A 27,996-nucleotide genomic window follows, 5' to 3' on the forward strand; every position below is an offset into this window, starting at 1 on the left:
ATGGGTGACACACACAAACACACACACACGCAAAAATGTTTCTTGGGGAAAAAATTAAATATTTTTTTTTCTGTTTTAATATCAACTCATGACAGCAGTAGTTTAGTTACCATTTACCATTGCTTTGTTTTCTTTGCAGTGGTAAAGGAGGTCGCTGTGGACTACTAAATTATGGGGGAGATAGAACAACAACAGACTGCAGCCTCTCGATTAGGTGCTCCGGAGGAGTGCTGGGATCAGCACTTTGGAACATGGAACCAAGCCTCCTCTTTCGCCACAGGGCAAGTCATTTCCCTTTAAAGTGCAAATGTTGGATGATGCACAGGAAAACTATTGAAGTTCCGGTGAGTGTTTCATGATCATCTTTTTTAGCTTGTGTATTAGCCATGACATTTATCCAATTCATGTCATAAAACTGATCATCAGTCAAATGCACTTGTTTCTAATCTACCCTTTGATTAAGTCAAAAGCACTGAACTAGCAGCAGTTATTGAAAACCTACATGCTTACACTGATCAGCCAAAATATTATGACCACCCACCATAACATGACCACCTACCTAATATTGAGTAGGTCTCACTTTTGCCACCAAAACATCCTTTTACCCATCAAGGCTTGGACTCCATGAGACTTTTGAACTGTATTGTATGCTGTGGTATCTGGAAACAAGCCATCAGTAGCAGATCCTTTAAGCCCTATAAATTGTGATCTGGGGCCTCCATGGATCGGCCAAATCAACACCTGAAAGACCTCTTCTATTGCTCTGTGGTCCAGTTCTGATGCTCATAGGCAATTTTGACTGTGAACACAGATCAGCGTGGACACCCTAATCTGTCTGCAGCTGCATGACAATAAACTGCAATGCACTGTATGTACTGACACTTTTCTATCAGATCCAGCAATAACTTTTTTAGCAATTTGAGCTATAGCAGCACTTCTACTGAATCGAACTACATGGACCATGCTTCTTTCCCCACATGCATCAGTGAGCCTTTGGCCAACCATGACCCTGTTGCTGTTTCGTTAGTGTTTTTTCCTTGGACCGCATTTGGTAAGTTCTAACCACTGCAAACTGGGAACCTCCCACGAGAGCTGCAGTTTTTGGAGTTGCTGTGACCAAATTATCTAGCCATTACAATTTGGCCCTTGTCAAAGCCTCTCAAATTTTTTCTGCTTTCAACACATCAGCTTCAGGAACAACATGTTTACTTGCTGCCTAATGTATCAGATATTTTAGATGCCATTGTCAAGAGATAATCAATGTTATTCACTTTACCTGTCAGTGTTCATAATGTTATGGCTGATCATGTAAGTACGTTGTAGTACTCTATTATTTTAATCTCATCCAACTCTTATGAATATGCATTTCATTATTGATGCACTTATTAAGGCTGTAAAAGTATGGGTCCCTTTCAACGTTGACTCCTCTCGTTGCTTGGTGAAATTTTCAGTTTTAAAAACTTCCCTGAGGTTGCAGAGCCTGCTGATGAAGCATGCTTACTACATAAGCGAGAATGATGTTCATTCCCCTCTTATGGGAAAAATACTAGATTTAAAATAAATATACCACCCCAATGTATATTTTAATGTGATTTAAACCTATTATAGTTTAACCTGTGGACCTTGTGCTTTGTCCATACAAGGTAATGCAACAGGTTGGATTTAATTCAGCCCTTCCCACCAGTGTGTGTGTGTGTGTGTGTGTTATATATATATATATATATATAGTATATATATGTATATGTGTGTGTGTGTGTAATATATATATATGTATGTATATGTGTGTGTGTGTGTGTGTGTATATATATATATATATATATATATATATATATATATATATACACACACATATACATACTTTCACTTTTCCACCACTTTTTTTTTTCTGTTGCTGAGAGAAAAGGAAAGCCTTGTGTAAGCTACGAGTTGCCAGTGTTGTAGCTTACGGAGGGCTGTGGACTTCTCTTGTGACAGTTCTTATGCGCTCAGTAGTGTCACATGCATCAGCCCTCACATCTTTAGGACCAGAAAAATTTTTTTTTTAATTTTGGCTATTGGCCTATTAGGTTGGAAATACCTTTGTGCATATGTATGATTTTGTTTTCACCTTTTCAACTGTAATGATTAAAATTGTTTTCTTTTCTATGCAATCCAAGACAAAAGATAACCAACAATACACTTTTTCTGGTTTGACTAGAGATGTCAAATTTTCAGAAATTTTGAAGCCATGGAAAAAAAAAAAAGTTTTTTTACCTGTTTTTTTTTTGTTTTTTTTTTTTTTGGAAAAAATGGAAATGTTTGAAAAATTTTAAAAAAATTAGAAATCATCAGTGTGGAGTAGTTTTTCTAATTGAGGTGAAATGCAGTGTACATAAAAGTATTTTGCCTAAAATAAAAGTGTAGTTTTTTCAGTAAATAAACTAAACTTGCTTTTTTTAAATTGTATTTTTTATTACAAATAGAATAACAAAATTAGTATATGTTAAGAAAATTTAAACTGTACATGAGAACAGATAACCCCTCCCCTCGCAGTAAGAAAAAAACTTCCTGTCAATGTGCATTCTCAGTTACTGACATTGCTGATCCAGAAGCATATATTGCTTTTGCACGAGGTTGATGAATGTTCTACTGATTTTCAGGTGTCATTTTATCTATAAATGAAGTGATTGTGTATTTTTGGGAGGCAGTCGTTTGTAACACTTCCTTACTTGAAGATGCTGCTGGTGAAGAAACACTTTGTAATGATCCAGAAGCAGCAGAACTCTGGAGGGAAAAGCTACTCTCACTTTCATTCTAGTCCTCATCATTTCATTCCATAAACTATTTTTTTTAGTGTCTTTAGAGCACCTTCAGCATGCAAGAATGTATTTTGTCATCCTTGTAGCATATGGAAAAGAATGTTTCTTTTCTCAATATTTGCAAATTGTAGCTTTCCTTTCAGCAGAAAGAAGCAGAATTGCACTGTGGAAATGTTTTCGAACTCTAGATATTGGTCTCACTATTTTACTGAGAGGAAGAAAAGAAAAAACGATTTACTGACCAGACTTTAAGTAAACATAGTGCTATGATGGTGGAGAACATTGAGAAGAATCATTTAAAGATTAAAAAAGGATAGACAAATTTGTCAGACAAATTTACCCTCTTACCTGTCAATTAAGGCCTGAGAGGACAGAAACTTTCATCTACTGTATCCCAACAATCATCCAACTGTAGGAGGTACAGGATGGAGCCCACAAGTAAACTAAACTGGAGCTTTTTCAATGCAGTGTCCCTTGTAGCAGAAATGTATATTTCCCTTTTTTTGAGAACTGCATTGAGAAGTACAGTGTTACTTGAATTGTATTGCAGAATTTGCTTGTTTTCAGCTGAGAGAACTTGCAATAATTTAAGACTTTACATAAAGTCTCAGAAATCATTCATTAAGGTCTTCGATTAGTTTTAATACCATGTCATAGATATATTATTTATCATTGCTAAAAGAACATATCCCCACACTTCTTTTTAATTTTTTTCTTCCAATTTTTCCAGGAAAAAACAAAAAAATGGTTTTGAAAAAAAATCAGTTTCTCCTCAATTTTAATTTTTTTTTTCCAGCTTTCCAATCACTAGGTTTCATGTTAAGTCCTATATATAAAAATTAAACTAAAATAAGCTAGATCCAATATATAAAAATTGCAAGTATTAACTATGTACCTTTTTAAAAAGTTATATTTTTTTAATGTATCGCCATAAAATACAAAAAAAGTTAAACTATTATTGGTAAAACAAATGGCTAAAAATAGCTAAAAAGGGATGTTAATTAGAGATTATATTGGCTAACTAAGGTCCTGTTCACTCATACTTGCAGTGACCTGCATTTTACTGCACTGGAAGATTGCAGATTATCGCAAGAACACATATTTCCTGTTCACACCCCCAACTGGTGTCATGCGCAGTGCAGAGCGTTAAAATGCTTCTTGTATGCATTTTAATGCAATGCATATAAATGCACATCAACGCAATGAAAAATCCTATAGAAATAACAAACAAACAAAATAAAAAACATTTTATATGTCTTTTACAAGAACCCACCTGACCACTGATCACTCAGTTCTCGGTCTTCCGTGAGCAGAGTCGGTGACTGTCGACTGCTGTTCAGGCATCTGGGTGAATCCTGATATCAAACTCGGATATCTCCAGAGCCTGGACTGGCTGAGTGACGTCAGCTGACAGTGGACTTCAGGCACGGCCTCGCTTTGCTCGGCACTTTTTATTCTACTTCTAGGTCCACTTGGATGGTGGGGCTTGAACCTGGACCCAGGGCGCAGGCGCCGTGTACAGCTGACTGAAGGTTTTCAGCTTCGGCTATTTTCGGTGGCTCCTTAGTCATTCGTACTGCACAAGCGCTGCGCCTGCGCAGTACAGGGGGGTCCTTATCCGCCGGGGGAAACTTTCTCGGTAAGACACCAGCTGCTAGTTCATGAGATGAGCATATATGTAAAATTTTAGGTAATAAAGCTTAAAGTATAACTGAAGGCAACACTTTTTTTGTAGATTTGGATAGAGGGAGTAGACTTACTGTCAAGTTTTTATTGCTATCTATGTCCTTGAAATGAAAGTGAGGGTATAAAATTTTAAGTTGCCACCAGAGCAAGAATGGTAATGGTAGATACTTGTTTCTGCAACAACTACTTGAGAAAGATATCCTCATTTCCTGTTGAGTTTACGGGACAGTAATTGAAGGGTAATCGCCCTAATGAGACAATCATTGCAAACAAAAAAACTGCAAGTGGTTTACATTCCTCTACGCAAATCAAAATGAAAAAAAAGTTGAGATTGAGCTGTTCTTTGTTAGATTGAAAGGGAGGCAATGTTTGAAGGCCTAGACCACGGGTCTCAAAACCATGGCCCGCGGGACACATCCGGCCCACTAGGACGTTTTTACCGGCCCGCAGCTGGAGTCCCTCACACTTACTGAAGGGACGGTCTCCCTATCGGGTTGTGAAAGCTGCAATGCATACTCCGCCTGGCAATATGCAGCGCAGGTCCCCACAACTACTCCCTGAGCCTCCACAATGTGTTTACTTGCTGCGATAGGCTGCACCTCCTTACTCCCGCCTCAATGTTACCATTGGTGTCCTTAAGCTGTATATTTGCATACAGTGGGGCGGGAGCTAGGAGGTGCAGAAGGTCGGCACGTTATACAGCAGAGAGACTGTGTTGGGGAGGAAACAAATGTGCGGACAGGAAGGGATTGCTTCTGATGTAGACACCGTCCTGTGTGGGGGGGTGATGGCTCTGTTGGGGGGAACAGTTATGGGGAGGGGGTGATGGCTGTGATGGGGACACAGCTGGCAGGGGGGGTGATAGCTGTGATGGTGACACAGTTGTAGGGGGAGGGTGATGGTGACACAGTTGTGAAGGGGGATGGTGGCTTGTGATGGGTCACAGTTGTGAAGGGTGATGGGGACACAGCTGCGGGGAATGTGATAGCTGTGATGGGGACACAGTTGTGGGGAAGGATGATGGCTCTGAGGGTGGCTCTGATAGGGTCACAAATTTGTGGAGAGACTCTGATGGGTAATGGGGGCACAAGCTTGTGGGGTGGCTATGATGGGGACATCAGTTTGCAGAGGAAAGCTAATGGGGTCACAAATGTGCAGGGAGAACTCTGATGGGAAGACAGATGTAAGGCATGACGCTATGGCATTTAGAGATGGGCAGAGGACTCAGGTGCACCATACAGCCAGACAAATTTTATCTATTCCACTGCTGCAGATTTATTTATAAATTATTTTTTTTCGGCCCGCGAATATGTGTAAAATATACTATGTGGCCCTCGAAGTGAAAAGTTTGGAGACCCCCTGGCCTAGACAATAGCACAAACATGGAAATGTGCTGCTATAAAGATCTGAAGATATTGTGTAAACAAGGCTATTAAGTAAAGTTAAACCTTTCTATTACAACCAGACAACACAGCTGAATAAACACGCACTTTAACCTAACTCAACGAATATCTGCTGTTTTCTATACTTAACTACTTTTTTTACTTTCAGTTTTATTTATTTTTTTTTGTAAGGCGCACTTTTTGTTTTTGTTCAACCAGCAGGTTCTGCTGATTCCCCCCCCCCCCCATCTATAAATTCGAGGTGGATGGGGGGAATCGTTCCCGTAGCGCTATTGTGTTCTACCAGCAGAAAGCCTTCCCCGCTGGCAGAATTCAGTGATCAGTGTTGCCAGGTATAGCCAGTGGCACTGATCATTCGGGAAAAACCAACAGGCTGGTTGTACACAAGTTGATTGATTAGATGCCCATACATGGATCAAAGTTTGTCCAGTCCCTGCTGAACAGGCTGAAGTTTGATCCATGTAGAGTATGCCCAGATTAATACTATCTTTGTAAAATAAAAATGCCCTTTGTCCAAAAACCATCACGCATCTTTTGTCAAGAGTTCTCGGATATAAATTATTAAATGTTGACACCCATTCCTTCACGTTGTTGTGCATGTGTTTCAGTTTTGTTGGAAAATCAATGAAAGCTAGTTACAGAGCATAGCTTTGCTTGCATTATTTTAGCGTTTATTACAGAGCACAGAGTTCTTTTTTGTTGTTTTTTATATTCCACTTAGTGGTTCACAAGTGTTTGTTTTTACCTTACTGCATAAAATGCATAACAATCTGTGTACAGCTAACCTCCCATGCCTGCCCCTCATCTCTGCACCCCCCAGCACCACCACACAGTGCAGCTCGGGAGACATCCTGCTTTAGTGCCCTCATAACAAGCTTGCTGTTAGTGCACTCAGCAGGGGGGAGGAGCCAGGAGCACTGGAGGACCATAGAAGAGGGGGATCAGGGCTGCTCTGTGCAAAACCATTGCGCAGAGCAGATAAGTATAGCATGTTTGTTGTTTTTTTTTTTTTACCCTTTACAATCACTTTAAAGTAGTGATAAACTGCTGGACTTTTATTTTTTATTTTTTACACCCTGCAAGGTAAAGGCATAATGTGCTGTTATGCATCGCATAGTAGCACATTATATTAAACTTACCTTGAAATGGAGCCCTTCTGTCCCGAGGTCTCAGAGCTGCAGCGGGCTCCCATCTTCACCTCTCTTGCCTCCCACTTTCCGGGGTTTGCGGACTCCGATGTCGCTCCTGCTTATGCACACGGGAGCCATCGATTAGGGCACGGGGCTCGGAAGGCACGGCTGGTCGTTCCTTCAGAGTGCATGCGCCAGTGACGTCACTTGCTGTATTTATTTTTTGTTTATTTATTTTAGGTTACTTATATAGCGCCGTCAATTTACGCAGCGCTTTACATATACATTGTACATTCACATCAGTCCCTACCCTCAAGGAGCTTACAATCTAAGGTCCCTAACTCACATTCATACATACTAGGGACTATTTAGACAGGATCCAATTAACCTACCAGCATGTCTTTGGAGTACCCGGAGGAAACCCACACAGCACAGGGAGAACATGCAAACTCCAGCCAGGTAGTGTCGTGGTTGGGATTCCGAACCAGCGACCCTTCTTACTGCTAGGCGAGAGTGCTACCCACTACACCACTGTGCCGCCCTATGTATAAATGTAAATCTCTTCTAAACGGTGCCCGTTTAGGAGGTATTTACACTACCTATAGGTAAGCCTTATTATAGGCTTACCTATAGGTAAAAGTAATGTGTGGAACTTTACTTCCTCTTTAAACAAAAGGGACAGAAACGTAAGTGCACTAATACGGCTACAATCACCTTAAACAAAAGGGAAAAATTAAAAATAAATCAAGCTACTATAAGTAATATGAAAAATGCAGTATATGCTGTTTGGAAAAATGTCCCTGGATTGTTACAATAGATTTTATCATGCCAATGCAACCTTCACAAAATCACACCACAGTGTTAGAAATTATAGTGGTTTTTTTTACTAGTCCTTAATTGTGAGGATTCCACCACTGGTCTTGAATGTCTGCCTTTATTCATCATGACAGAGTTGTACACAGCCAGGCTTATGTGAGCTGTAAGGCCGTCCTGCTTAACAGTTTATCATAACAGTGCTGGAAGGGGCTGTCTGCCAGAAGGTTTCTCCCCCTGTGAACTTTTAAATGAAAGCAGAAGAGGCTGCCTTGTGTGTGTACAGCACTGTGCTCTATAAAGTACACTATGTACCAGAAATGGGGAGGCGGTAAACACCTCCCGAATTAAAGGCAGCTTTCTTGATTGAATCATTTGCTGCAAAATTACATTTCTTTTTGGTCTTTTTTATTAATGCACTGTATCCATGTCACTCATATAATAGAAATGCTTGCCATTTACTAACCCAGAGTATGCCTAAAACCCAAAATGTTTATGTAATGCATGTCTTCTAAAGTAAAGTGTCTGTGCATTCACATGCATTAATGAGTATTGTTTAATTTTTGTGAATAAGTACTTTTTGTGTGTTTTTTTCATGTTTGCATTAAAGCCATGAAACAAAAAACTGTTCATCTTCACCATGCAGTAAAACCCATGATATATTACTTGTTACTGCACTTAAAAATGCATGACTGTTCTTTCCTATGCGCCTCCATAAAGTGTACTGATCATTAAAGCAGACCTTCTAACAGACCTCCAATACAAATGACTTGAAAAAGCCAATAAAAAAATTTGAACAAAAACTTTTTTGTCTTCTGGGAGGCATAGGTGACATCACTGCATCAGAACACTACCTTCTGGCAAACCTGGGAGCCTGTAATGGGCAGGAGAGCATTTCCATAGAATTTTGAGCGTTCAGCTCTCTGCATGTGGCAGTGGTATCACGCAGTGAAGTCACCAACGCCTCCTGGAAGCTGGATTGTGGGACGTAGTCATTTTTTTCACCCTTATTCGTGATGGCATCACACTTATATGCAGCATCATGGTACTGAGCTTTCCTACATATAAATGGGACACGCTTCATTGCATGCCTCCAGCATGGGTCTTGTACTAGCAATCTGGAGATGAGAGTATCGCTCATGTGATCATTGTATTAGCCAGTCACAGTGAACCCAGGTTTTATCTTCCCAGTGCTATTTCTCCTCTGTGAGAAAATATGCATTCTATTTGTCTTCTTGCTGGAGGAGAAGTCTGAAGAAAAAAAGGCTGTTGAAAATAAAGATAAAATTGTGTAAACATATGTGGTATCTCTGTAAATGTCAAGAGTAGGATAATTTACTATAAGGTGTTTTTTATTTATTTATTTTTTATGGGTCATGGTAATGGGTAAACCTTGTGTGTTTTTTTTTTTTTTTTTTTTTTTTAATTATTATTTTGGGCCTTTGATTAAAAAAATCAGGAGTTATCCCTTACAATTTACCAACAAATGAATGTCTGCCTGAAAAAAAACAATGTATAATTCACTTGGATACACAAAGTTCAGACTGGATTTCTTTCCTTTCACTTTTCAAGTAGAGATCCTAAACTGTAAATGTATAACTGGTCTGCTAAGCGAATATATTACCTATTGTTACAGATAACTAGAGAGGAACTAATGAATGCAACTTGACATATTGTGTATATTACTCTGTAGTCCCTGTAAGTTAGATTTATAGAAGGGATAACATTCTTGGACTGTTTCCAGTACCCTTATACTCCTGATCAGTGCTTGTTAAATAGTAATTTCTGTTGACTGCTTTCTCAACTATAATTTAGCAGCCGGTGGGGAGTCTGTTGTTTTTTGGCATGCAAAATGGTGATACATGATGTTGAATGTTTGATTATTTTTCCCTTTCCTCATCCTATTGTGAGGACACGGATACAGTTGTGAATTTTAATGAAGCTAAAATGTGTTTCTATTAAAAACATTTTATCTTAATCATACACAAAGCTATTCACCTTCCCTGGTGAATATAGGCCCACACCTTCAGGCAATTGGATGCTAGCAAGCTTTTGAGGACAAACCCACTGGGCACCTTCCCTATAACCTTAATCTCCTCCAATAATCCTCAGTTTTGTTCTGGTATCCTAAGGTATAGACATCTTCTCCTTCGTGCAGAAATTACTCCCTCTCTACTTTTTACTGACTTTTAATACCACAAATAGAATCGGTGTATCCCGATCAGTGCAACCTCCGTAAACCTTAGTCGTACCTAGACCCCACGCTGTGGGAACAGCCTGCAAAGTTTCTCTAAGCACTGTATCCTGCATGGGCACTCACCTTGGCATTTAGTGTAATGCATGTAGTAAGCTACAGATCAAGTGTCCCTAAATCTGACTGTTAATGTAAAAGACCGGGACTTTATTGGAATTGCATTTACTTCAGTGTATACATTTAAAATTTGGCACTAAAACTGAACCATTACACCAAGGGTGTCCAACCTGTGGCCCAACACAAAATTGTAAACTTATTTAACCACTTACCGACCGCTGCACGACGATTTACAATGGCAGCGGTGGGCAAATGGGCGTACCTGTACGTCCCCTTTAAGAGGCGAGCATAGCAGGCACATGTGCGCCGCGTACAGTGTGACCTTGCCCGTGGAAGTCTGCCGGTAAACAAGCCATTTCCCCATTCTGCTTGTGTCATGACAGAGATCACTGCTCCCTGTCATCGGGAGCAGTGATCGCTGTCATGTGACTGAAAGCCCATCCTTCCCACAGTTAGAATCACTCCCTAGGACACACTTAACCTCTTCATCGCCCCCTAGTGGTTAACCCCTTCACTGCCAGTGTCATTTACCCAGTAATCAGTGCATTTTTATAGCACTCATTGCTGTATAAATGACAATGGTCCCAAAATAGTGTCAAAAGTCTCCGCCATAATGTCACAGTCCCGATAAAAATCGCAGATCGCTGCCATTACTAATAAAAAAAATTAATAATAAAAATGGCATAAAACTATCCCCTATTTTGTAGATGCTATAACTTTTGCGCAAACCAATCAATATACGCTTATTGCGATATTTTTTGAAAAAAAAAAAATGTAGAAGAATACATGTCGGCCTAAACTGAGGAAAATTTTTTATATATATATATATATATATATATATATATATATATATATATATATATATATATATATATATATATATAATTTTTTTTTGGGGGATATTTATTATAGCAAAAAGTAAAAAATATTGCATTTTTTTTCAAAATTGTCGCTCTTTTTTTGTTTCTAGCGCAAAAAATAAAAACCGCAAAGGTGATCAAATACCACCAAAAGAAAGCTCTATTTGTGGGAAAAAAAAGACGTCAGTTTTGTTTGGGTGCAATGTCGCATGACCACGCAATTGTCAGTTAAATCGACTCAGTGCCTAATCGCAAAAAGTGCTCTGGTCAGGAAGGGGGTATAATCTTCCAGGGCTGAAGCGGTTAAAAATGTTAGATTTTTTTTTTTTTTTTTTGGAAAAAATTCATTTACACTTGGCGGACACATTCTGCTGAGGAAAAATTTGACGGCGTGTCCCTACTTGACTTTACTGGACTTTTTGAAGTTTTATCTTCCCAAAGTTTTACGTTTTATCTCTTTCTTCACAATCGCACCCTATTAATTTCATTGGTTTTCGGCAGCACCTTTGTGAGCAACTATTTTCAAGGATGAAGCACATGAAGGGCAAAATTAGAACCAAAATATCTGATGAGCACCTTGAGAATTCATTGAGAATTGCTACTACATCTATTCAACCAGATATTGATTCATTAGTTTATCAAAAGCAGTGTCAAATATGCTGCCCTCTTTTTTATAATAATAATTTAAAACATTTTTTATTTTATTAAATTATTTTATTACTCGTATGGGTACATTATCTATTTCAGTGATCGTTCACTTGTGATCTGCCTGACTTTTTCTGTTCATCTGCTATCCTTATTGTTATTTATGTGTGGTCCAAGACCATTCTTCTTACAATGTGGCCCAGGAAGGGCAAAAGTTTGGGCACCCCTGCACTAAGCACTTAGTCTTAGGTGAGTAACCAGATGATCCATCGCGTCACAAGTTGCACAATTTACCTCCACTCCCACCCACAGCCCTTATATGGTATGCAGGCACTTTCACCCTTTCGACACAAGGATTCTGTATTCTGCACCTTGCTTCATGAGTACCCCACAGAAGAATGCCCTAACACATAGCTATGGCAGACCAAGCAAAAAGGTGCCATTGCAGAACCGCAGATGAACAATTAGTTTGCCAAAGGCCCACGCAACACTCAATCTCAGTGACTATGTGCACCCTGCGCAGGAGCCAACTCTAACACTGGTCTAGTTCTATATCAGGTGCTCAACTAACTGCCTAAATGACAAAAGTAGACTTTTCTCCACCTATGTCACAGTTCCTCGGACAAATAATTGCTGCACAGCATGCTTCCAGCACACAGACTGGGCGCTCACAGAGATGCCTGGGTCCCATACTAACAATCGGGAACCTGGAGGCTTGGTTCCCAATCACCTGGTTGCTGTGATAGCCTCTGATTGGTTATATCAGTAATCAGTACCTGCATAGCCCACCCCTGTCGCCTCCTTGAATGGAGAAAATGATACATTGTATCCATGTGATCTCCCCGGCTGATGTCAGAGAGAGATCTTGGCCCCTCCTGCAGAAGCCATCCATCGGAGCTGTACAGCGGCCACGAGTCATGTGACTGGCCTGAAGATCGCCCCAAATCTGTATTTACATCGCTTGTTTTTATAAAAGACTTAGTGTGCTATGCCTGCCTATAATGGAGGGGTCGGCAGTGATTTGCACATGTGGGTTAACAAACCCTTTAAGCATTGGCAAAAAAACATGGAAGCTGATTTGGTTTCTATGCAGAAGTGAGTCTGATTTTGCACTCTCCAGCCAAAAATCCACAAAAAATGGAGAAGGCAAAATATGACGTTATCAAGCAGATCCTGATATTATAAAAAAAAAAAAAAAAAAGGCCCCTTTTTTTTTAAGTGAATGTGTATGCTGCCAGAATATATCTACCAAATGGTCAGCAGATAGAGCATTATAAGGCCTCCTGTACACTGCTGCTGGTAAACGGGCGTTTAGGAGCAGTTGGGAATTTTTTTCAACTGCTCCTGAACTCTCCTCTGTGTTATCTTATCAGTACATGTACACAGGGTGGTTTCTAGGCAGTTGTGTTTAGAGGCTTTTTTTGGAACCCAAAAAAATGCATTCAAAAGCTGTGTTTAGAGGCATTTCAAACGCTAAATGCGGCAACTCGCGTTTAGCCGAGTTTCGTTTACAGGCGTTTTTCATTTTTGGCTATTTTGAAAAAAAAAAAAAAAAAATTTCAAACGCTTCTAGACGCAAACGCGACTAAACGCAGCATGTAAACGCGTCTAAATGGCCGTTTTTAGACGCCGGTTTCTAGCTGTCAAGTTAAATCTTTCAGAAGGGGTTGAACAACGTCCTGGGTACATGAGGCCTAAAAAGCCCTACCCCCTGTTCAGAGGATAGATAGGAGCACAGTCTGTCACATAAAAGTATGTTTGTTTTTAACTAGAAGTGGCTTTATATGAGCAATACCTGCATCAAACACACAATCATAATATTGCACCATGTATCTAAATGCTATATTTTCACTTAATAGCATGGCTTGTAAAACATTTTTTTTTCATTTGCACACTTTGTTCAAAAGCTGTTGGTTTTTTATGTTTTTTTTTAACCTGTGTATTTAAATGCTGCCAATGGGAAATATACAGCAATGACCCATTTCCTGTTACATTTAGTATGACTTTTACTGAAAACAGATTCCCAACTCAGAATATGTTTTTTTAGGAAGATTATAGAAGCAGATGCATTGTATGTTAAATTGCAGATGCAGAACTGAAACTAGGTGAAGCGAGTCAACAGTGGGAATGGCTTTCTGCTCTCACTGCCTATAATAACCCTCAGTGTAGACAAGACAAACAAAGCTAATCTTAATTGAAATGCTAAGCATTTCTGCTGTCTACCTCCCAACATACATTGTGCCAGCTTAACCCTTTACTCTTGTCTTCGAATGTTGTGCAAAGCACACCTGACTATGTAATGCATGCAGAGAAAAACAGAAGACAGATTATTTTACCTAGGCAGCTAGAAGTAAAAAAAAAAACACTTTTTTTTTTAACCAAAGTGTATAGATTTAAAATTTTAACTGTGGCTAAATATGTTCAGCTGACAATTAAATGCATTTGACATCTTATGTGGTTGACCTACAGTATATTATGTTAACTATTGTACAAAACATTTGCTTTTCATGAATGATCAGGCTTATGAATGATGGCCTTGTATGCAGATACACCGAGAGGGATTGATTTTTGCATCTAGCCCTCTTGATGTCTGAATGGATGTCATTTAGCCCCAGGAGTGGCCTTATCCTTTTTTAAAGAGGTCTTAGAAATATATATATATAAAAAATAAATAAATAAAATTCATTCTTGGCATGTGACAACACCATAGCTCACTGCTGCCTCCTTATCTGGCTGGGCACTTGAAATCCCACAAAAACACACCCAGCTAGCTCATTACTGCAGTGCGTTCTCGTGGGATTTTGTGAGCCCAGGAGGTAGTGGTGAGGTGCAGTAATGTCAGCCGTGCCTCTTAAAACAATGGCTGAGATGAGTGTTTTGGGTTTTTTTTTTTTTTTTTTTTTTAAAGATTTTTTTTATACAGTGTATTTTGTTTGAACTGGCGGAATAATGACCTGCCATGTGCATGGAAGGTCCACTTTAATCTATAGCATAAACGATGATTATCATAAACAATTGTCATTTTATTTTTAAATAAAATGCTTGTTTTCACCTTTTAATCATACTGTGTTGCATCTCAGTGTTTTTGATACCCTGTAGCCAAGTTGCAGCAATGTCTGGTCTACGTGTACACGCTCCAGTAATGGCTGTCCTTTCTTAATGCGAGTTTCCTGATGGTGACAACAGGGGAATGGTGTCTGTGTGTAATGTGTGTTGAAATTTTTCTTCTAAATGGTTATTCTACTAGCAACTTTACATAATTATTTCTGAATAGATGTCTGGATAACTTTCCACTAGACCAAGAGCACAGAGCATGTATTTGTGTAGATAACTTGCTGTAAGATAGAGAACAGACTTTTTTTTTTCTCAGGAACAAATTCACAGTACAGTAGTCTTGGTGTTAGATTCAATGAGGAATTACTATAAAGCCTCCACTTTTTTACTCTAAATGAGTCAAGGCTGGCCAAGAACATCCTGTTAGTTGTAATACCTGGACTGTTTATAAACTCCTAGGAAGGCAATAATACAAGTATCTAGCAGCCATAAGCACTTGTCACAGAGGGAGGTTTTCCTACTTGTTGGTAAGACTCTGTGAGCAGGCCTGATTGCACCCTTGTGTATAGAAGAGCAAACAAAATACCATGTATCTGTTCTATTATCAACTCTGGGTATGAATTATGACAGGCCCAGGCATTTTTATTGTTTGCTTGTGTATGGGCAGTTATCTTTCTAGCCTTTGCTCTTTTGGCAGATAACTGGATACCAATATATAGGTATAGGCAAGTAGTTATCTTATGCTATTGCTACAGGAAATAATGACTGGACAAGTCAAATATGCTTATCTACTTTACAGCTTCTATTATTAAAAAGCATTTTGTAGTTTACAATTTTACATTTAAAAACTGCAAATGTGTTAAGTAGTTCCCTAACAATGAATGTTTTTGTTCAATATGTGCCAGAAATACCTGCGGATCCTGCCAGTAATTTAGTAAGCTGTTAACCATTCGTGTTCTTTGCCGCTGCTTTTTCTATTTAGCTTTGTTCTCTCTGTGGACTACAGAAAATACCTGTTTTATGGAAAGAGCTGGGGGGGGGGGGGTTCTGTAGGCTCTAAACTTTTGTTCTCAGATGAGAACGCTGCTTCTCCATAGATTACAGTATAATGAGTGAGCATTGTCACCCGAACACTGGAAAATATTACTGGCTGGATCACCAGGCAAACAAAAGGAAAGACAAAGCCCGAAAAAAACAAAACAAATGCAGTTGCCACATCCCAGGACTGATAGGCTGTGATATATATGAAATTTTTGTCCTATTGGTTTAGACATGCTTTAAATTTGGGTTCTTAAAGTGGGTGTAAACTCCCATCTGTGACTTTTTTTACCTATAGGTAAGCCTATAATAAGGCTTACCTATAGGTACTGTAAATATCTCTTAAACTCTTAGGAGATATTTACTGTACATGCAGACGATCACGTTACCGCTGCATGCGCTCTGAAGGAACAGCCACCCGGGCCATTCCTTCATATTCCTGTGCCGTTCCTTCAGATTCCTGTGCCGTAAATGGCGGCTCCCTCCACTGAGGTCTCCTTCCTCTGGTTCTTCTCCCTCCACTGTCGTCTTCCTCTGGATCTTTAGCCCTTTCTTCTCCCTCCACTGATGTCTTCTCTCGATGCTGGCTCCAGCTGTCTGACATGTCTTATATAGCTATGGGGCCTGGTCATCCAGTGATTTCATCCGGAGACCCTGCCTCTTGTGACGTCACCACCCGGGGGCATGATGGGGGGGGGATGTCACAAAGGGGGTGGTGTCTCCAGATGACATCACTGGATGACCACGCCCCCATGGCTATATAAGAACTGGCAGACAGCGGGATCCAGCGTCAGGAGAAGACATCAGTGGAGGGAGAAAAACCGGCAGAGGAGACAGCTGAGGGAGAAGAAGAAGAAGACATTACCGGAGGGAGAAGACATCACCGGAGAAAGAAGACACATTGGAGCTACGACAAGGGACCTGCTTAATTTTTAATAAAGGACTTTGTCAAAAACCTGTGTACAACTGCTCTTATGTCAGCTTCCGCTGCCTGCCATTTCTTATATAGCCATGGGGCTTGGTCATCCGGAGACCCCACCTTGCCCCCAGGCGGCGACATCACAAGGGGGGAACCCCCCATGTTGAGGGCATGTGGCTTGATATGGTCCGGGGGGGGGGCACTTGCTCATTCCCCCCCTTCTTTCCTGACCTACCGAGCTGCATGCTCGGATATCTAGTATGGATGTTGGGGGGTACCCTACACCATTTTTTCTTTTCTTTTTCTTTCTTTTTTTTTTTGACTAGGGGCTTCCCCTCAAAAATCTTCAGAGCACAAGTTGCATGACACAAGTTAGACCAGTTAAGACTGCTCTCATAGGGGACCATTGATTTATACACATCATGCGACATGTGCTCCCAAATTCAGAGCGTATGTCACACCAGTGTGAACCAGTCCTGAATGTGACTTTTTACACTCTATGGCAGGGATATGCAATTAGCGGACCTCCAGCTGTTGCCAAACTACAAGTCCCATGAGGCACAGCAAGACTCTGACAGCCACAAGCATGACACCCAGAGGCAGAGGCATGATGGGACTTGTAGTTTTGCAACAGCTGGAGGTCCGCTAATTGCATATCCCTGCTCTATGGCATTGAAGTCGGACCAAAGTAGTGCAGGAACCTTTTCTAAAGTCAGAGCAACTTGTGTTGGATCAGTTAAGATGGCTCTCATAGGGAAACATTTACTTTGACATGTCATGCGACGTGTGCTCTCTAGCGTCAGATCCCATGTTGCACCAGTGTTAACCGGGCCTTAAGCCCAACTGTAGTCAATTTTTTTTGTTTTGGTTAGATTTGGGAAGGGGTTAAGATTTCACCCCACTTCCTGCCTTGGTGACCGTGTGTCACATTACAAGAACATACAGGAAATCTCTCCAGTGGGCAGAGAAAGGTGGCACCAAAAACTTTTTTTTTCTTTGGGAATGGTTAAGGTTCTTTATTTCTGTCTGTACCTTCCTTTACTAGTGACCTCCATGTCTTGTCCTGGCATCAGGATAAGAAGTAATGGGATATTTTCCAAGTGGAGTCCCAGACAAATAAAAATCCTATTGAAAAAGGAAAAGTTAAAACAAGATTCTGATTTGGCTGTAGTTGGGCTTTAGGTTGCATTCACATCTGAGCATTTTCAGCTTGTAAAACGCCTGAAAAAACACCCAACAAGCAAAATCCCATTCATTTCAATGGCGCCTGTTCACATCTGAGCGTTTTGTCACCTGCAGCAAAACGCCTGAAAAACGCCCTAAGCTCAAAAAAGATCATGATCTTCTTTGGGGCAGATTACAGGCATTTTTCTGCCTTTTACATTGGTGACCTGAACAAAATCGCTGTAAAAACGACTTTGAAACGCTCAGGTGTGAATGCAGCCTAAGGCTACCATTCACACTCAAGCATTTTTCTGCTTGTTTCATTAATGCCTGACCATACAGAATCATATTCTTTCTAATTTTGCCTGTTCTCACATGTATCCTCAGTCAACTCACACTTTACACCCTATGCTCAAAATGTACATGTGCAGGTAGCTGTCGCTGCCGCAGGCAATAGTCTTGTGCTAGAAATCCGACATGTTGGTTGTACCCAAGTTGATCGACTGATCGGCTGTGGTAAATCAGCTTGCCCATAGATGGATCGAATGTCATGCGGTCCCTGCTGAACCAGCTAAGATTCAAACCATTCATAGCAGGCTTAACACACATTACAAAAACTGGGTAGATTGCCCTTTTTTAAACTGTTCTTAAAAGTGCTTCACCTAATTACAATTATACTTGAAGTTTGTTAACAATGGTTAATCATCCACAAATATCTGCTGTACAATCGGTAAACAAATGTCCAATAAGTTACCATATAAACACATTTTTGCTGGCTTTTTTTTCTTTCTCTAGGTGAGGGAAGGATGGAACTTTCCGACCTCCTAACTCTTGTATAAAAGAAGTTTAGCAGCTGTGCTTTGGACAGCTGCAACCTTGACTTGCAGTTTAAACACAAGTATGAGTGCATTAGGATGCCTTAGACCAGTGGTTCTCAACCTGGGGGTCGGGACCCCCTCGGGGGTCAAATGATGATTTGCCAGGGGTCACCAAATCCTTGGCTGTTCCTGAAGCCTGCACTGCACTCCCAGCCTTTTTGCGGCCGCCCAGCAGGGCTGTCCCTGGAGCCCGCAGCTGCCCACTCAGTCTCTTCGCAGCCGCCCATTCAGTTCACGGCATGACTGGGGGGCAGAGACTAGAGGGCAGCTGACTGGTGAGGAATGTGAAGTGGGGGGGGGGATCCTATCTCCTGATTTTGGCCTAGGTGTCACTGCTACGAGACACCACAAAGTCGGAGACACATTGAGTAACACTACCTGGGATAATAGTTGCCATTAAAGGTCCCCACTACAGTTCTCAGATCAGCAGATGACCTCAGCAGATCAAGAGCACCTAAGTTGGCTGATCAGATCTCCCCGCCAACACTGCCACTTATCCCATTCCCCCCACCAAGGAGTAAGAGAAGGAATAAAAATAGAGAATACATGGAAGGGAGAGGAAAAGAGGGGGAGGAACAAAGAAAAAGGGAGAGAAAGAATAAGAGAAAGAACAAGAAAGATGGCTAGAAAGAGGGATGGGGGAAACAAGAAATTAGGATAGTGGGAAATAAAAGGGAAAGAAAGGAAAACAAAGAGAAAGAGTGGTACATCCTAAAATGTACCATAAGGGGTTTTAATATTGTACGAGTGTTGGGGACTCAGGGAGTGCTAAATGTCCATGGGTTAGGGGCATAAATTACTTGTCTTGCCTTGGGTACTGACAACCCACGCTATGAAAATAATTTTATGGTTGGGGGCAGGGCTTTTTTTCTCGGAGAATAGGTGCAGGAACTCCCACCACCTGAGTCTCCTGAGTCACCCCTTGTCTCTGCCCCCTACCCACCTCTGACCTTGATCCCACCCCCTATCCACCTACTAGTACTGCCCCTTTTAGAGAATACAGAACCAAGTATTGTTTTGTGGTGCTAAATCATTTGTATGAAACATGTTGATGATAAAAAGAAAAGCAGAAAAATAGATCCCCTGCAGTCAGCAACAGTAGAATCCCAGCAATAGATCCCCACACAACAATAGACTCCCCCAGCAACAATGGACTCCACCCCAACAACAATAGATTCCCTGCAGCAACAGTGAACTACGCACAACAAAATATCACACCCAGTAACAAAATATCCACCCAAGCAGCATTTGTATCATTAGACCCCCCAGCAGCAACAACAGATCTCCCAGCAGCCAGTAAAAATTGACCTCTCCCTCAACAGTAGATCCCTTCCAGCAACATAAGACCCCCCCAGCAACAATAGATTCCCCATCAGCAACAATAGACCCTCACACCAAATCAGATCCCCACCAGTGACAATAGATCCCCCAGCAGCCAACATCAATAGACCCTCCAGCACACCCCACACTCCATGCTATTACATACATTCAGTGTTGGAGGTGCTGGGACTGCGTTCCCCCTGAAAAAAAGCCCTGGTTGGGGGTCTCCACAACTTGGGAAATTTTATCAAGGGGTCACGGCACTAGAGAGGTTGAGAACCACTGCCTTAGACTAATTTGTTGTCCTTTTCTTTTTTAACATCTCTGCTGCCAACCAAAAAAATACATTAGGTCTAGCTCTTTAAAGACTGAGCAGGAGGCCCTCATGCGGCTTTTTCAAGGTTGAGTCATTGACTTTTATTCTTACATTAGGGTAGGAAGCAGGTTAATTCATGATTTTAATATGAAACTCTTGTGAAAATCTCATTCACTCAGCTTAAAGTGTATCTAATGTAAACCCAAGAACAAAAATTACTAGTATTACAGCTTATCTGTCCTTAGATATGGTGGCTACATTTGTTTTCCTTTCACATGTTTTTTTCCTTTTATTATAACCTGTTGATCCTGCCATTAACTCACTTTCTGACCTAAGGTGACAACCATGCTGAGCAGCCTTCTTAGAAACATCGCCGCTCTCCCAGTCAAATCTGTGTTAACATGTGTGAGATGCCCTCAGCCTTACATATCAGAAAATACAGTGCAGCACACATACAGCTCAGTACACCATCTATACATGTCAGTAAGTGCCTGAGAACATGTGAATGTGAGAGGAGCAATGCCTCATGGAACATGTAGTCCTGGGCAGGAGGAAGTGATTTAAAGTGATTCTAAAGGCAGAAGATTTTTTTTACAATGCTGTAGGGGCACTCTGAAGGCAGGAGGAGCCAGAAATGCCAGCTACGGACGCCTGAAGAGGAAAATCCAGACACTGGGTAAGTATGACGAGTTTGTTCTTTGAAAAAAACGCCCCAAAGATGCTGCTTGCAGGATTTTTCCTAATGTCCCGCAAGCGCTACGCCCCAGTGTGAAAAGGCACACTGAAATGAATGGGAGGCAGTTTTCAGGTGTTATTTAGAGGCTATTTCTAGCACTAAAACACATGAAAACCGCCTCAGTGTGAACGGGGTCTTATATAAAAGATTTTTACCCTCCCCCTTTCCACCCTTCTTATAGCTTTATGTCTGACTCCCAGTTAAAATACCCTCTATATCCGACTTCTGGGTATATTATATTATGTATATATTTGTATTACTTTCACAGTATAAATTAACCCCTTATAGCAGTGATTATCTGCTGTTTTTGTACTATAAAGGGCTATTTTTTGTTTTTTTAACCCCATCATGACAGGTGATAAAAAAAAGCATGCTGCTGCTACTAATTGTCCTATGTTGGCCATACACATATCGATTTTTAGATTCATGTTAAAACGAATGTAATATCTGAACGTAAGTCACATACACTGTCCAAAAATTTGTTGGATCAAGAAAAGTTTTCTATTCTGCTCCTGGTCACTGTGTTCGAAAGCAAATGTCAATTTGACCCCACTAACAATTAGAAAATCCAAACAAACATTCTTAAAATTAAAATTTTCAAAGAAAAAATTGTTTGTGACATCATGGAGCTGGTGGATGTTAGAGACCTTGCGCTGCTTTACCTTCTGTTTGAGGATGCCCCATAGATGCTCAATAGGTTTTAGGTCTGGAGACATGCTTGGCCAGTCCATCACCTTTACCCTCAGCTTGTTTAGCAAGGCAGTGATCGTCTTAGAGGTGTGATGGGGTCATTATCATGTTGGAATACTGACTTGCGGCCCAGTCTCTGAAGGGAGGGGATCATGCTCTGCTTCAGTATGTCACAGTACATGTTGGCATTCATGGTTCCCTCAATGAACTGTAGCTCCCCAGTGCCGGCAGCACTCATGCATCCCCAGACTATGACACTCCCGCAACCATGCTTGACTGTAGGCAAGACACACTTGTCTTTGTACTCCTTAACTGGTTTCTGCCACACACGCTTGACACCATCTGAACCAAATGCGTTTCTTTTGGTCTCATGAGACCACAGGACCTGGTTCCAGTAATCCAAGTTCTTAGTCTGCTTGTGTTCAGCAAACTGTTTGCGGACTTTCTTGTGCATCATCTTTAGAAGAGGCTTCCTTCTGGGACAACAGCCATGCAGACCAATTTGATGCAGTGTGCGACGTATGGACTGAGCACTGACAGGCTGGCCCCCACCCCTTCAACCTCTGCAGCAATGCTGACAGCACTCATATGTCTATTTCCCAAACACAACCTCTGGATATTATGCTGAGCACGTGCACTCACCATCTTTGGTTGACCATGGCAAGGCCTGTTCTGTGTGGAACCTGTCCTGTTAAACCGCGGTATGGTCTTGGCCACTGTGCTGCAGCTCAGTTTCAGGGTCTTGACAATCTTCTTATAGCCTAAGCCATCTTTATGTAGAGCAACCATTTTTTTTTTCAGATCTTCAGAGAGTTGTTTGCCATGAGGTGCCATGTTGAACTTCCAGTAACCAGTATGAGAGAGTGAGAGCAATAACACCAAATTTAACACACCTGCTCCCCATTCACACCTGAGACGCTGTAACACTAACGAGTCACATGACACTGGAGAGGAAAAATGGCTAATTGGACCCAATTTGGACATTTTCACTTAGGGATGTATTCACTTTTGTTGCCAGCGGTTTAGACATTAACCACTTATAGACCGGAAGATTTGCCAGCTTAATGACCAGGCCATTTTTTGCGATAACAGGACTGTCACTTTTTGCGTGGTTGTGCGACGCTGTACCCAAACAAAATGTATGTCCCTTTTTTCCCAGAAATAGAGCTTTCTTTTGGTGGTATTTGATCACCTCTGCGGTTTTTATTCTTTGCGCTACAAACAAAAAAAAAACAATTTTTTACTTTTTTGCTATAATATCCCCAAAAATGTTTTTAAAAATCAAATTTATTCATCAGTTTTGGCCAATATATATATTCTTCTGCATATTTTTTTTTTAATAAAAATCGCAATGAGCATATATTGATTGGGTTGCGCAAAAGTTAAAGCATCTACAAACTATGGGAAAGATTTATGGCATTTTTTACATTTTTTTTTTGTACTAGTAATGGCGGTGATCTGTGATTTTTATCGGGGCTGCGACATTGTGGCGGACAGATCGAACACTTTTGATACATTTTTGGGACCATTGAAATTTATACAGCAATCAGTGCTATAAAAATGCACTGATTACTGTGTAAATGTCACTGGCAGGGACTATACTGTTCCCGCAGTGTGTTTTAACTGTAGGGGGAAGGAACTGACTAGAGGAGGAGACAGATCGTTGTTCTTAGCTAGTAGGAACACATGATCTGTCTCTCCTCTCCTCACAGAACAGGGATTTGTGTGTTTACACACATGTCCCTGTTCTGGCTCTCGTGCCCGCGATTGCGCATGGCCTGCAGTCATCGCAACTTCCGGCCATGCGCATCAGTTCCCCCGCGGTGCAGCGCGAGCGCTGCTATCCCTGCTTTAAGGGCCAACGTACAGTTACGACGGCTCACGGGAATGTGCTGACCTGCCACCGTATAATGACGGTGGCTGGTCGGCAAGCGATTAATGCCTGTGTGTTGTTATTTTGAGGGGACAGAAAATTTACACTGTTATACAAACTGTACACTCACTACTTTACATTGTAGCAAAGTGTCATTTTTTCAGTGTTGTCACATCAAAAAATATAATAAAATATTTACAAAAATGTGAGGGGTGTACTCACTTTTGTGAGATACTATATATCTCTTATGTCTGATATTCTCAGAGTGTATTATATATTTTGTTCCCTAATCGAATAGCTGGCTATATATGTTTACCACTGCATATAGATATTCAAGAATAAATTCTCTTTAAACTTCACATAATTAAATCATACACCACACTTTTTTGCGGTTTTAATCCGATTAATCAAAACAATAATCGGCCAACTAATCGATTATGAAAATAATCGTTCGTTGCAACCCTACCGGCACCCCATTCCTGAGCAGCCCCAGTCAATACACATTTTCCTTTTTTGCTTACAGTGGCACTACAAGTAGCAGGTCATTTGTTGAGCAGCATTGTTACCCTAGGATTGGTAGTGTTAGGACTACATAACACCTCCCTCTGTTTTCCATCACAGGGGAAGGTGTTTTGTGCTCCACAGAGATAGCCAGGAAGAGTGATAAAAAGATAACTTCTGGTACTCTTTGCCTTTGGACTATTATCAGCTCATAAGATTTCTGGCTGGATGAACTATTTTTTTTTTTTGTCTTTTTTTTTTTTTTTATCAATCAACTGTGTTTACTCTTTTTAAATCATAATCACAACAGGAATTACCCAAATGACCCTGATCAAAAGTTTACATACCCTGGTGATTTTGACCATATAACATGCACACAAGTTGACACAAAGGGGTTTGAATGGCTATTAAAGGTAGCCATCCTCACCTGTGATCTGTTTGCTTGTAATTAGTGTGTCTGTATAAAAGGTCAATGAGTTTCTGGACTCCTGACAGACCCTTTCATCCAGTGCTGCACTAACGTTTCTGGATAACAAACGAACAGTATAAAATAGTGATGCACCGAAATTTCGGCCGCCGAAAATGGCCTTTTTAGGCAATTTGCCGAAAGAGAAATCACACCGATAATGGCGCTGAAAATGGGGCGGGGCCCCGCCCCTGATGCTGCCCATTACGGAGGTGTCATCAGAGCCAATCCTAGGTGGGTATTGTTCACCCAGGTGCCACAGAGGTGGGGGCGCTGAAGAGCCAGAGTGCTCCCCTCCATCCTCCTCCTCTCCTTGTCCATGTTGAGAGGTGGCTCTCTCTGCCGGTCGCCACCACCGCTGTGTTTCCTAAGCCCATCCCCCCTCCCGTCAGAGGAGGAGAGCGAAGCAGCCGGAGATCGGAGCAGCTGTCTGTGTGGAGAGAGACTAGCCGCGCAGTGACATCGCTGAGGGGGCGGTCCGTGCCTGCAGTGACGTGTTCTCCTCCTCCTCTCTGTCTTAACTCCTGCCTGCTGCGATCTGTTCTCCCATCTGTTTTTATGTACCGTAATGGAGGGGGGGTTTGTCCTGGGGGGGGTCTGTACTAGGGATGAGCTTCGAGTTTGAGTCGAACTCATGTTCGACTCGAACATTGGCTGTTCGCAAGTTCACCGAACAGCGAACAATTTGGGGTGTTCGCGGCAAATTCGAATGCCGCGGAACACCCTTTAAAAGTCTATGGGAGAAATCAAAAGTGCTAATTTTAAAGGCTAATATGCAAGTTATTGTCATAAAAAGTGTTTGGGGACCTGGGTCCTGCCCCAGGGGACATGGATCAATGCAAAAAAAAGTTTTAAAAACGGCCGTTTTTTCAGGAGCAGTGATTTTAATAATACTTAAAGTCAATCAATAAAAGTGTAATATCCCTTTAAATTTCGTACCTGGGGGGTGTCTATAGTGTGCCTGTAAAGGGGCGCATGTTTCCTGTGTTTAGAACAGTCTGACAGCAAAATGACATTTTGAAGGAAAAAACTCATTTAAAACTACCCGCGGCTATTGCATTGCCGACAATACACATAGAAGTTCATTGATAAAAACGGCATGGGAATTCCCCAAAGGGGAACCCCGAACCAAAATTTAAAAAAAAAAATGACGTGGGGGTCCCCCTAAATTCCATACCAGGCCCTTCAGGTCTGGTATGGATATTAAGGGGAACCCCGGCCAAAATTTTAAAAAAAAAATGACGTGGGGTTCCCCCTAAATTCCATACCAGACCCTTCAGGTCTGGTATGGATTTTAAGGGGAACCCCGCGCCAAAAAAAAAAAAAAAAACGGCGTGGGGTCCCCCCAAGAATCCATACCAGACCCTTATCCGAGCACGCAACCTGGCAGGCCGCAGGAAAAGAGGGGGGGACAAGAGTGCGGCCCCCCCTCCCTCCTGAACCGTACCAGGCCACATGCCCTCAACATTGGGAGGGTGCTTTGGGGTAGCCCCCCAAAACACCTTGTCCCCATGTTGATGAGGACAAGGGCCTCATCCCCACAACCCTGGCCGGTGGTTGTGGGGGTCTGCGGGCGGGGGGCTTATCGGAATCTGGAAGCCCCCTTTAACAAGGTGACCCCCAGATCCCGGCCCCCCCCCGTGTGAAATGGTAAGGGGGTACATAAGTACCCCTACCATTTCACGAAAAAAGTGTCAAAAATGTTAAAAATGACAAGAGACAGTTTTTGACAATTCCTTTATTTAAATGCTTCTTCTTTCTTCTATCTTGCTTCATCTTCTGGTTCTTCTGGCTCTTCTGGTTCTTCTGGTTCTTCCTCCGGCGTTCTCGTCCAGCATCTCCTCCGCGGCGTCTTCTGTCTTCTTCTCCTCGGGCCGCTCCGCACCCATGGCATGGGGGGGAGGCTCCCGCTCTTCTCTTCTTCTCTTCTTCTTTTCTTCTTTTCTTCTTTTCTTCTCTTCTTCTCTTCTTCTTCATTTTCTTCTCCGGGCCGCTCCGCAATCCATGCTGGCATGGAGGGAGGCTCCCGCTGTGTGACGGCGCTCCTCGTCTGACAGTTCTTAAATAACGGGGGGGCGGGGCCACCCGGTGACCCCGCCCCCCTCTGACGCACGGTGACTTGACGGGACTTCCCTGTGGCATTCCCCGTGACGTCACAGGGAAGTCCCGTCAAGTCACCGTGCGTCAGAGGGGGGCGGGGTCACCGGGTGGCCCCGCCCCCCTCCGTTATTTAAGAACTGTCAGACGAGGAGCGCCGTCACACAGCGGGAGCCTCCCTCCATGCCAGCATGGATTGCGGAGCGGCCCAGAGAAGAAAATGAAGAAGAAGAGAAGAAAAGAAGAAAAGAAGAAGAGAAGAGCGGGAGCCTCCCCCCCATGCCATGGGTGCGGAGCGGCCCGAGGAGAAGAAGACAGAAGGCGCCGCGGAGGAGATGCTGGACGAGAACGCCGGAGGAAGAACCAGAAGAACCAGAAGAGCCAGAAGAACCAGAAGATGAAGCAAGATAGAAGAAAGAAGAAGCATTTAAATAAAGGAATTGTCAAAAACTGTCTCTTGTCATTTTTAACATTTTTGACACTTTTTTCGTGAAATGGTAGGGGTACTTATGTACCCCCTTACCATTTCACACAGGGGGGGGGCCGGGATCTGGGGGTCACCTTGTTAAAGGGGGCTTCCAGATTCCGATAAGCCCCCCGCCCGCAGACCCCCACAACCACCGGCCAGGGTTGTGGGGATGAGGCCCTTGTCCTCATCAACATGGGGACAAGGTGTTTTGGGGGGCTACCCCAAAGCACCCTCCCAATGTTGAGGGCATGTGGCCTGGTACGGTTCAGGAGGGAGGGGGGGCCGCACTCTCGTCCCCCCCTCTTTTCCTGCGGCCTGCCAGGTTGCGTGCTCGGATAAGGGTCTGGTATGGATTCTTGGGGGGACCCCACGCCGTTTTTTTTTTTTTTTTGGCGCGGGGTTCCCCTTAAAATCCATACCAGACCTGAAGGGTCTGGTATGGAATTTAGGGGGAACCCCACGTCATTTTTTTTTTTTAATTTTGGCCGGGGTTCCCCTTAATATCCATACCAGACCTGAAGGGCCTGGTATGGAATTTAGGGGGACCCCCACGTCATTTTTTTTTTTTAATTTTGGTTCGGGGTTCCCCTTTGGGGAATTCCCATGCCGTTTTTATCAATGAACTTCTATGTGTATTGTCGGCAATGCAATAGCCGCGGGTAGTTTTAAATGAGTTTTTTCCTTCAAAATGTCATTTTGCTGTCAGACTGTTCTAAACACAGGAAACATGCGCCCCTTTACAGGCACACTATAGACACCCCCCAGGTACGAAATTTAAAGGGATATTACACTTTTATTGTTTGACTTTAAGCATTATTAAAATCACTGC

The 27,996-nt window shown here is 42.1% G+C and overlaps 1 protein-coding gene across 1 annotated transcript in view; it reads left to right on the forward strand.

The window, feature by feature from the left end:
• The first annotated feature begins 152 nt into the window (after positions 1 to 152).
• Positions 153 to 27,996, forward strand: part of FARP1 (FERM, ARH/RhoGEF and pleckstrin domain protein 1) — a 230,411-nt gene continuing 202,567 nt past the window's right edge. The window contains 3 exon segments of the mRNA XM_073614408.1: positions 153 to 225; positions 227 to 328; positions 330 to 344. Coding sequence (XP_073470509.1) covers positions 172 to 225; positions 227 to 328; positions 330 to 344 — 171 coding nt within the window. The 5' untranslated portion in view covers positions 153 to 171.

This window comes from Aquarana catesbeiana, linkage group LG02 (assembly GCF_042186555.1).
Source record: "Aquarana catesbeiana isolate 2022-GZ linkage group LG02, ASM4218655v1, whole genome shotgun sequence".
NCBI lineage: Eukaryota > Metazoa > Chordata > Amphibia > Anura > Ranidae > Aquarana > Aquarana catesbeiana.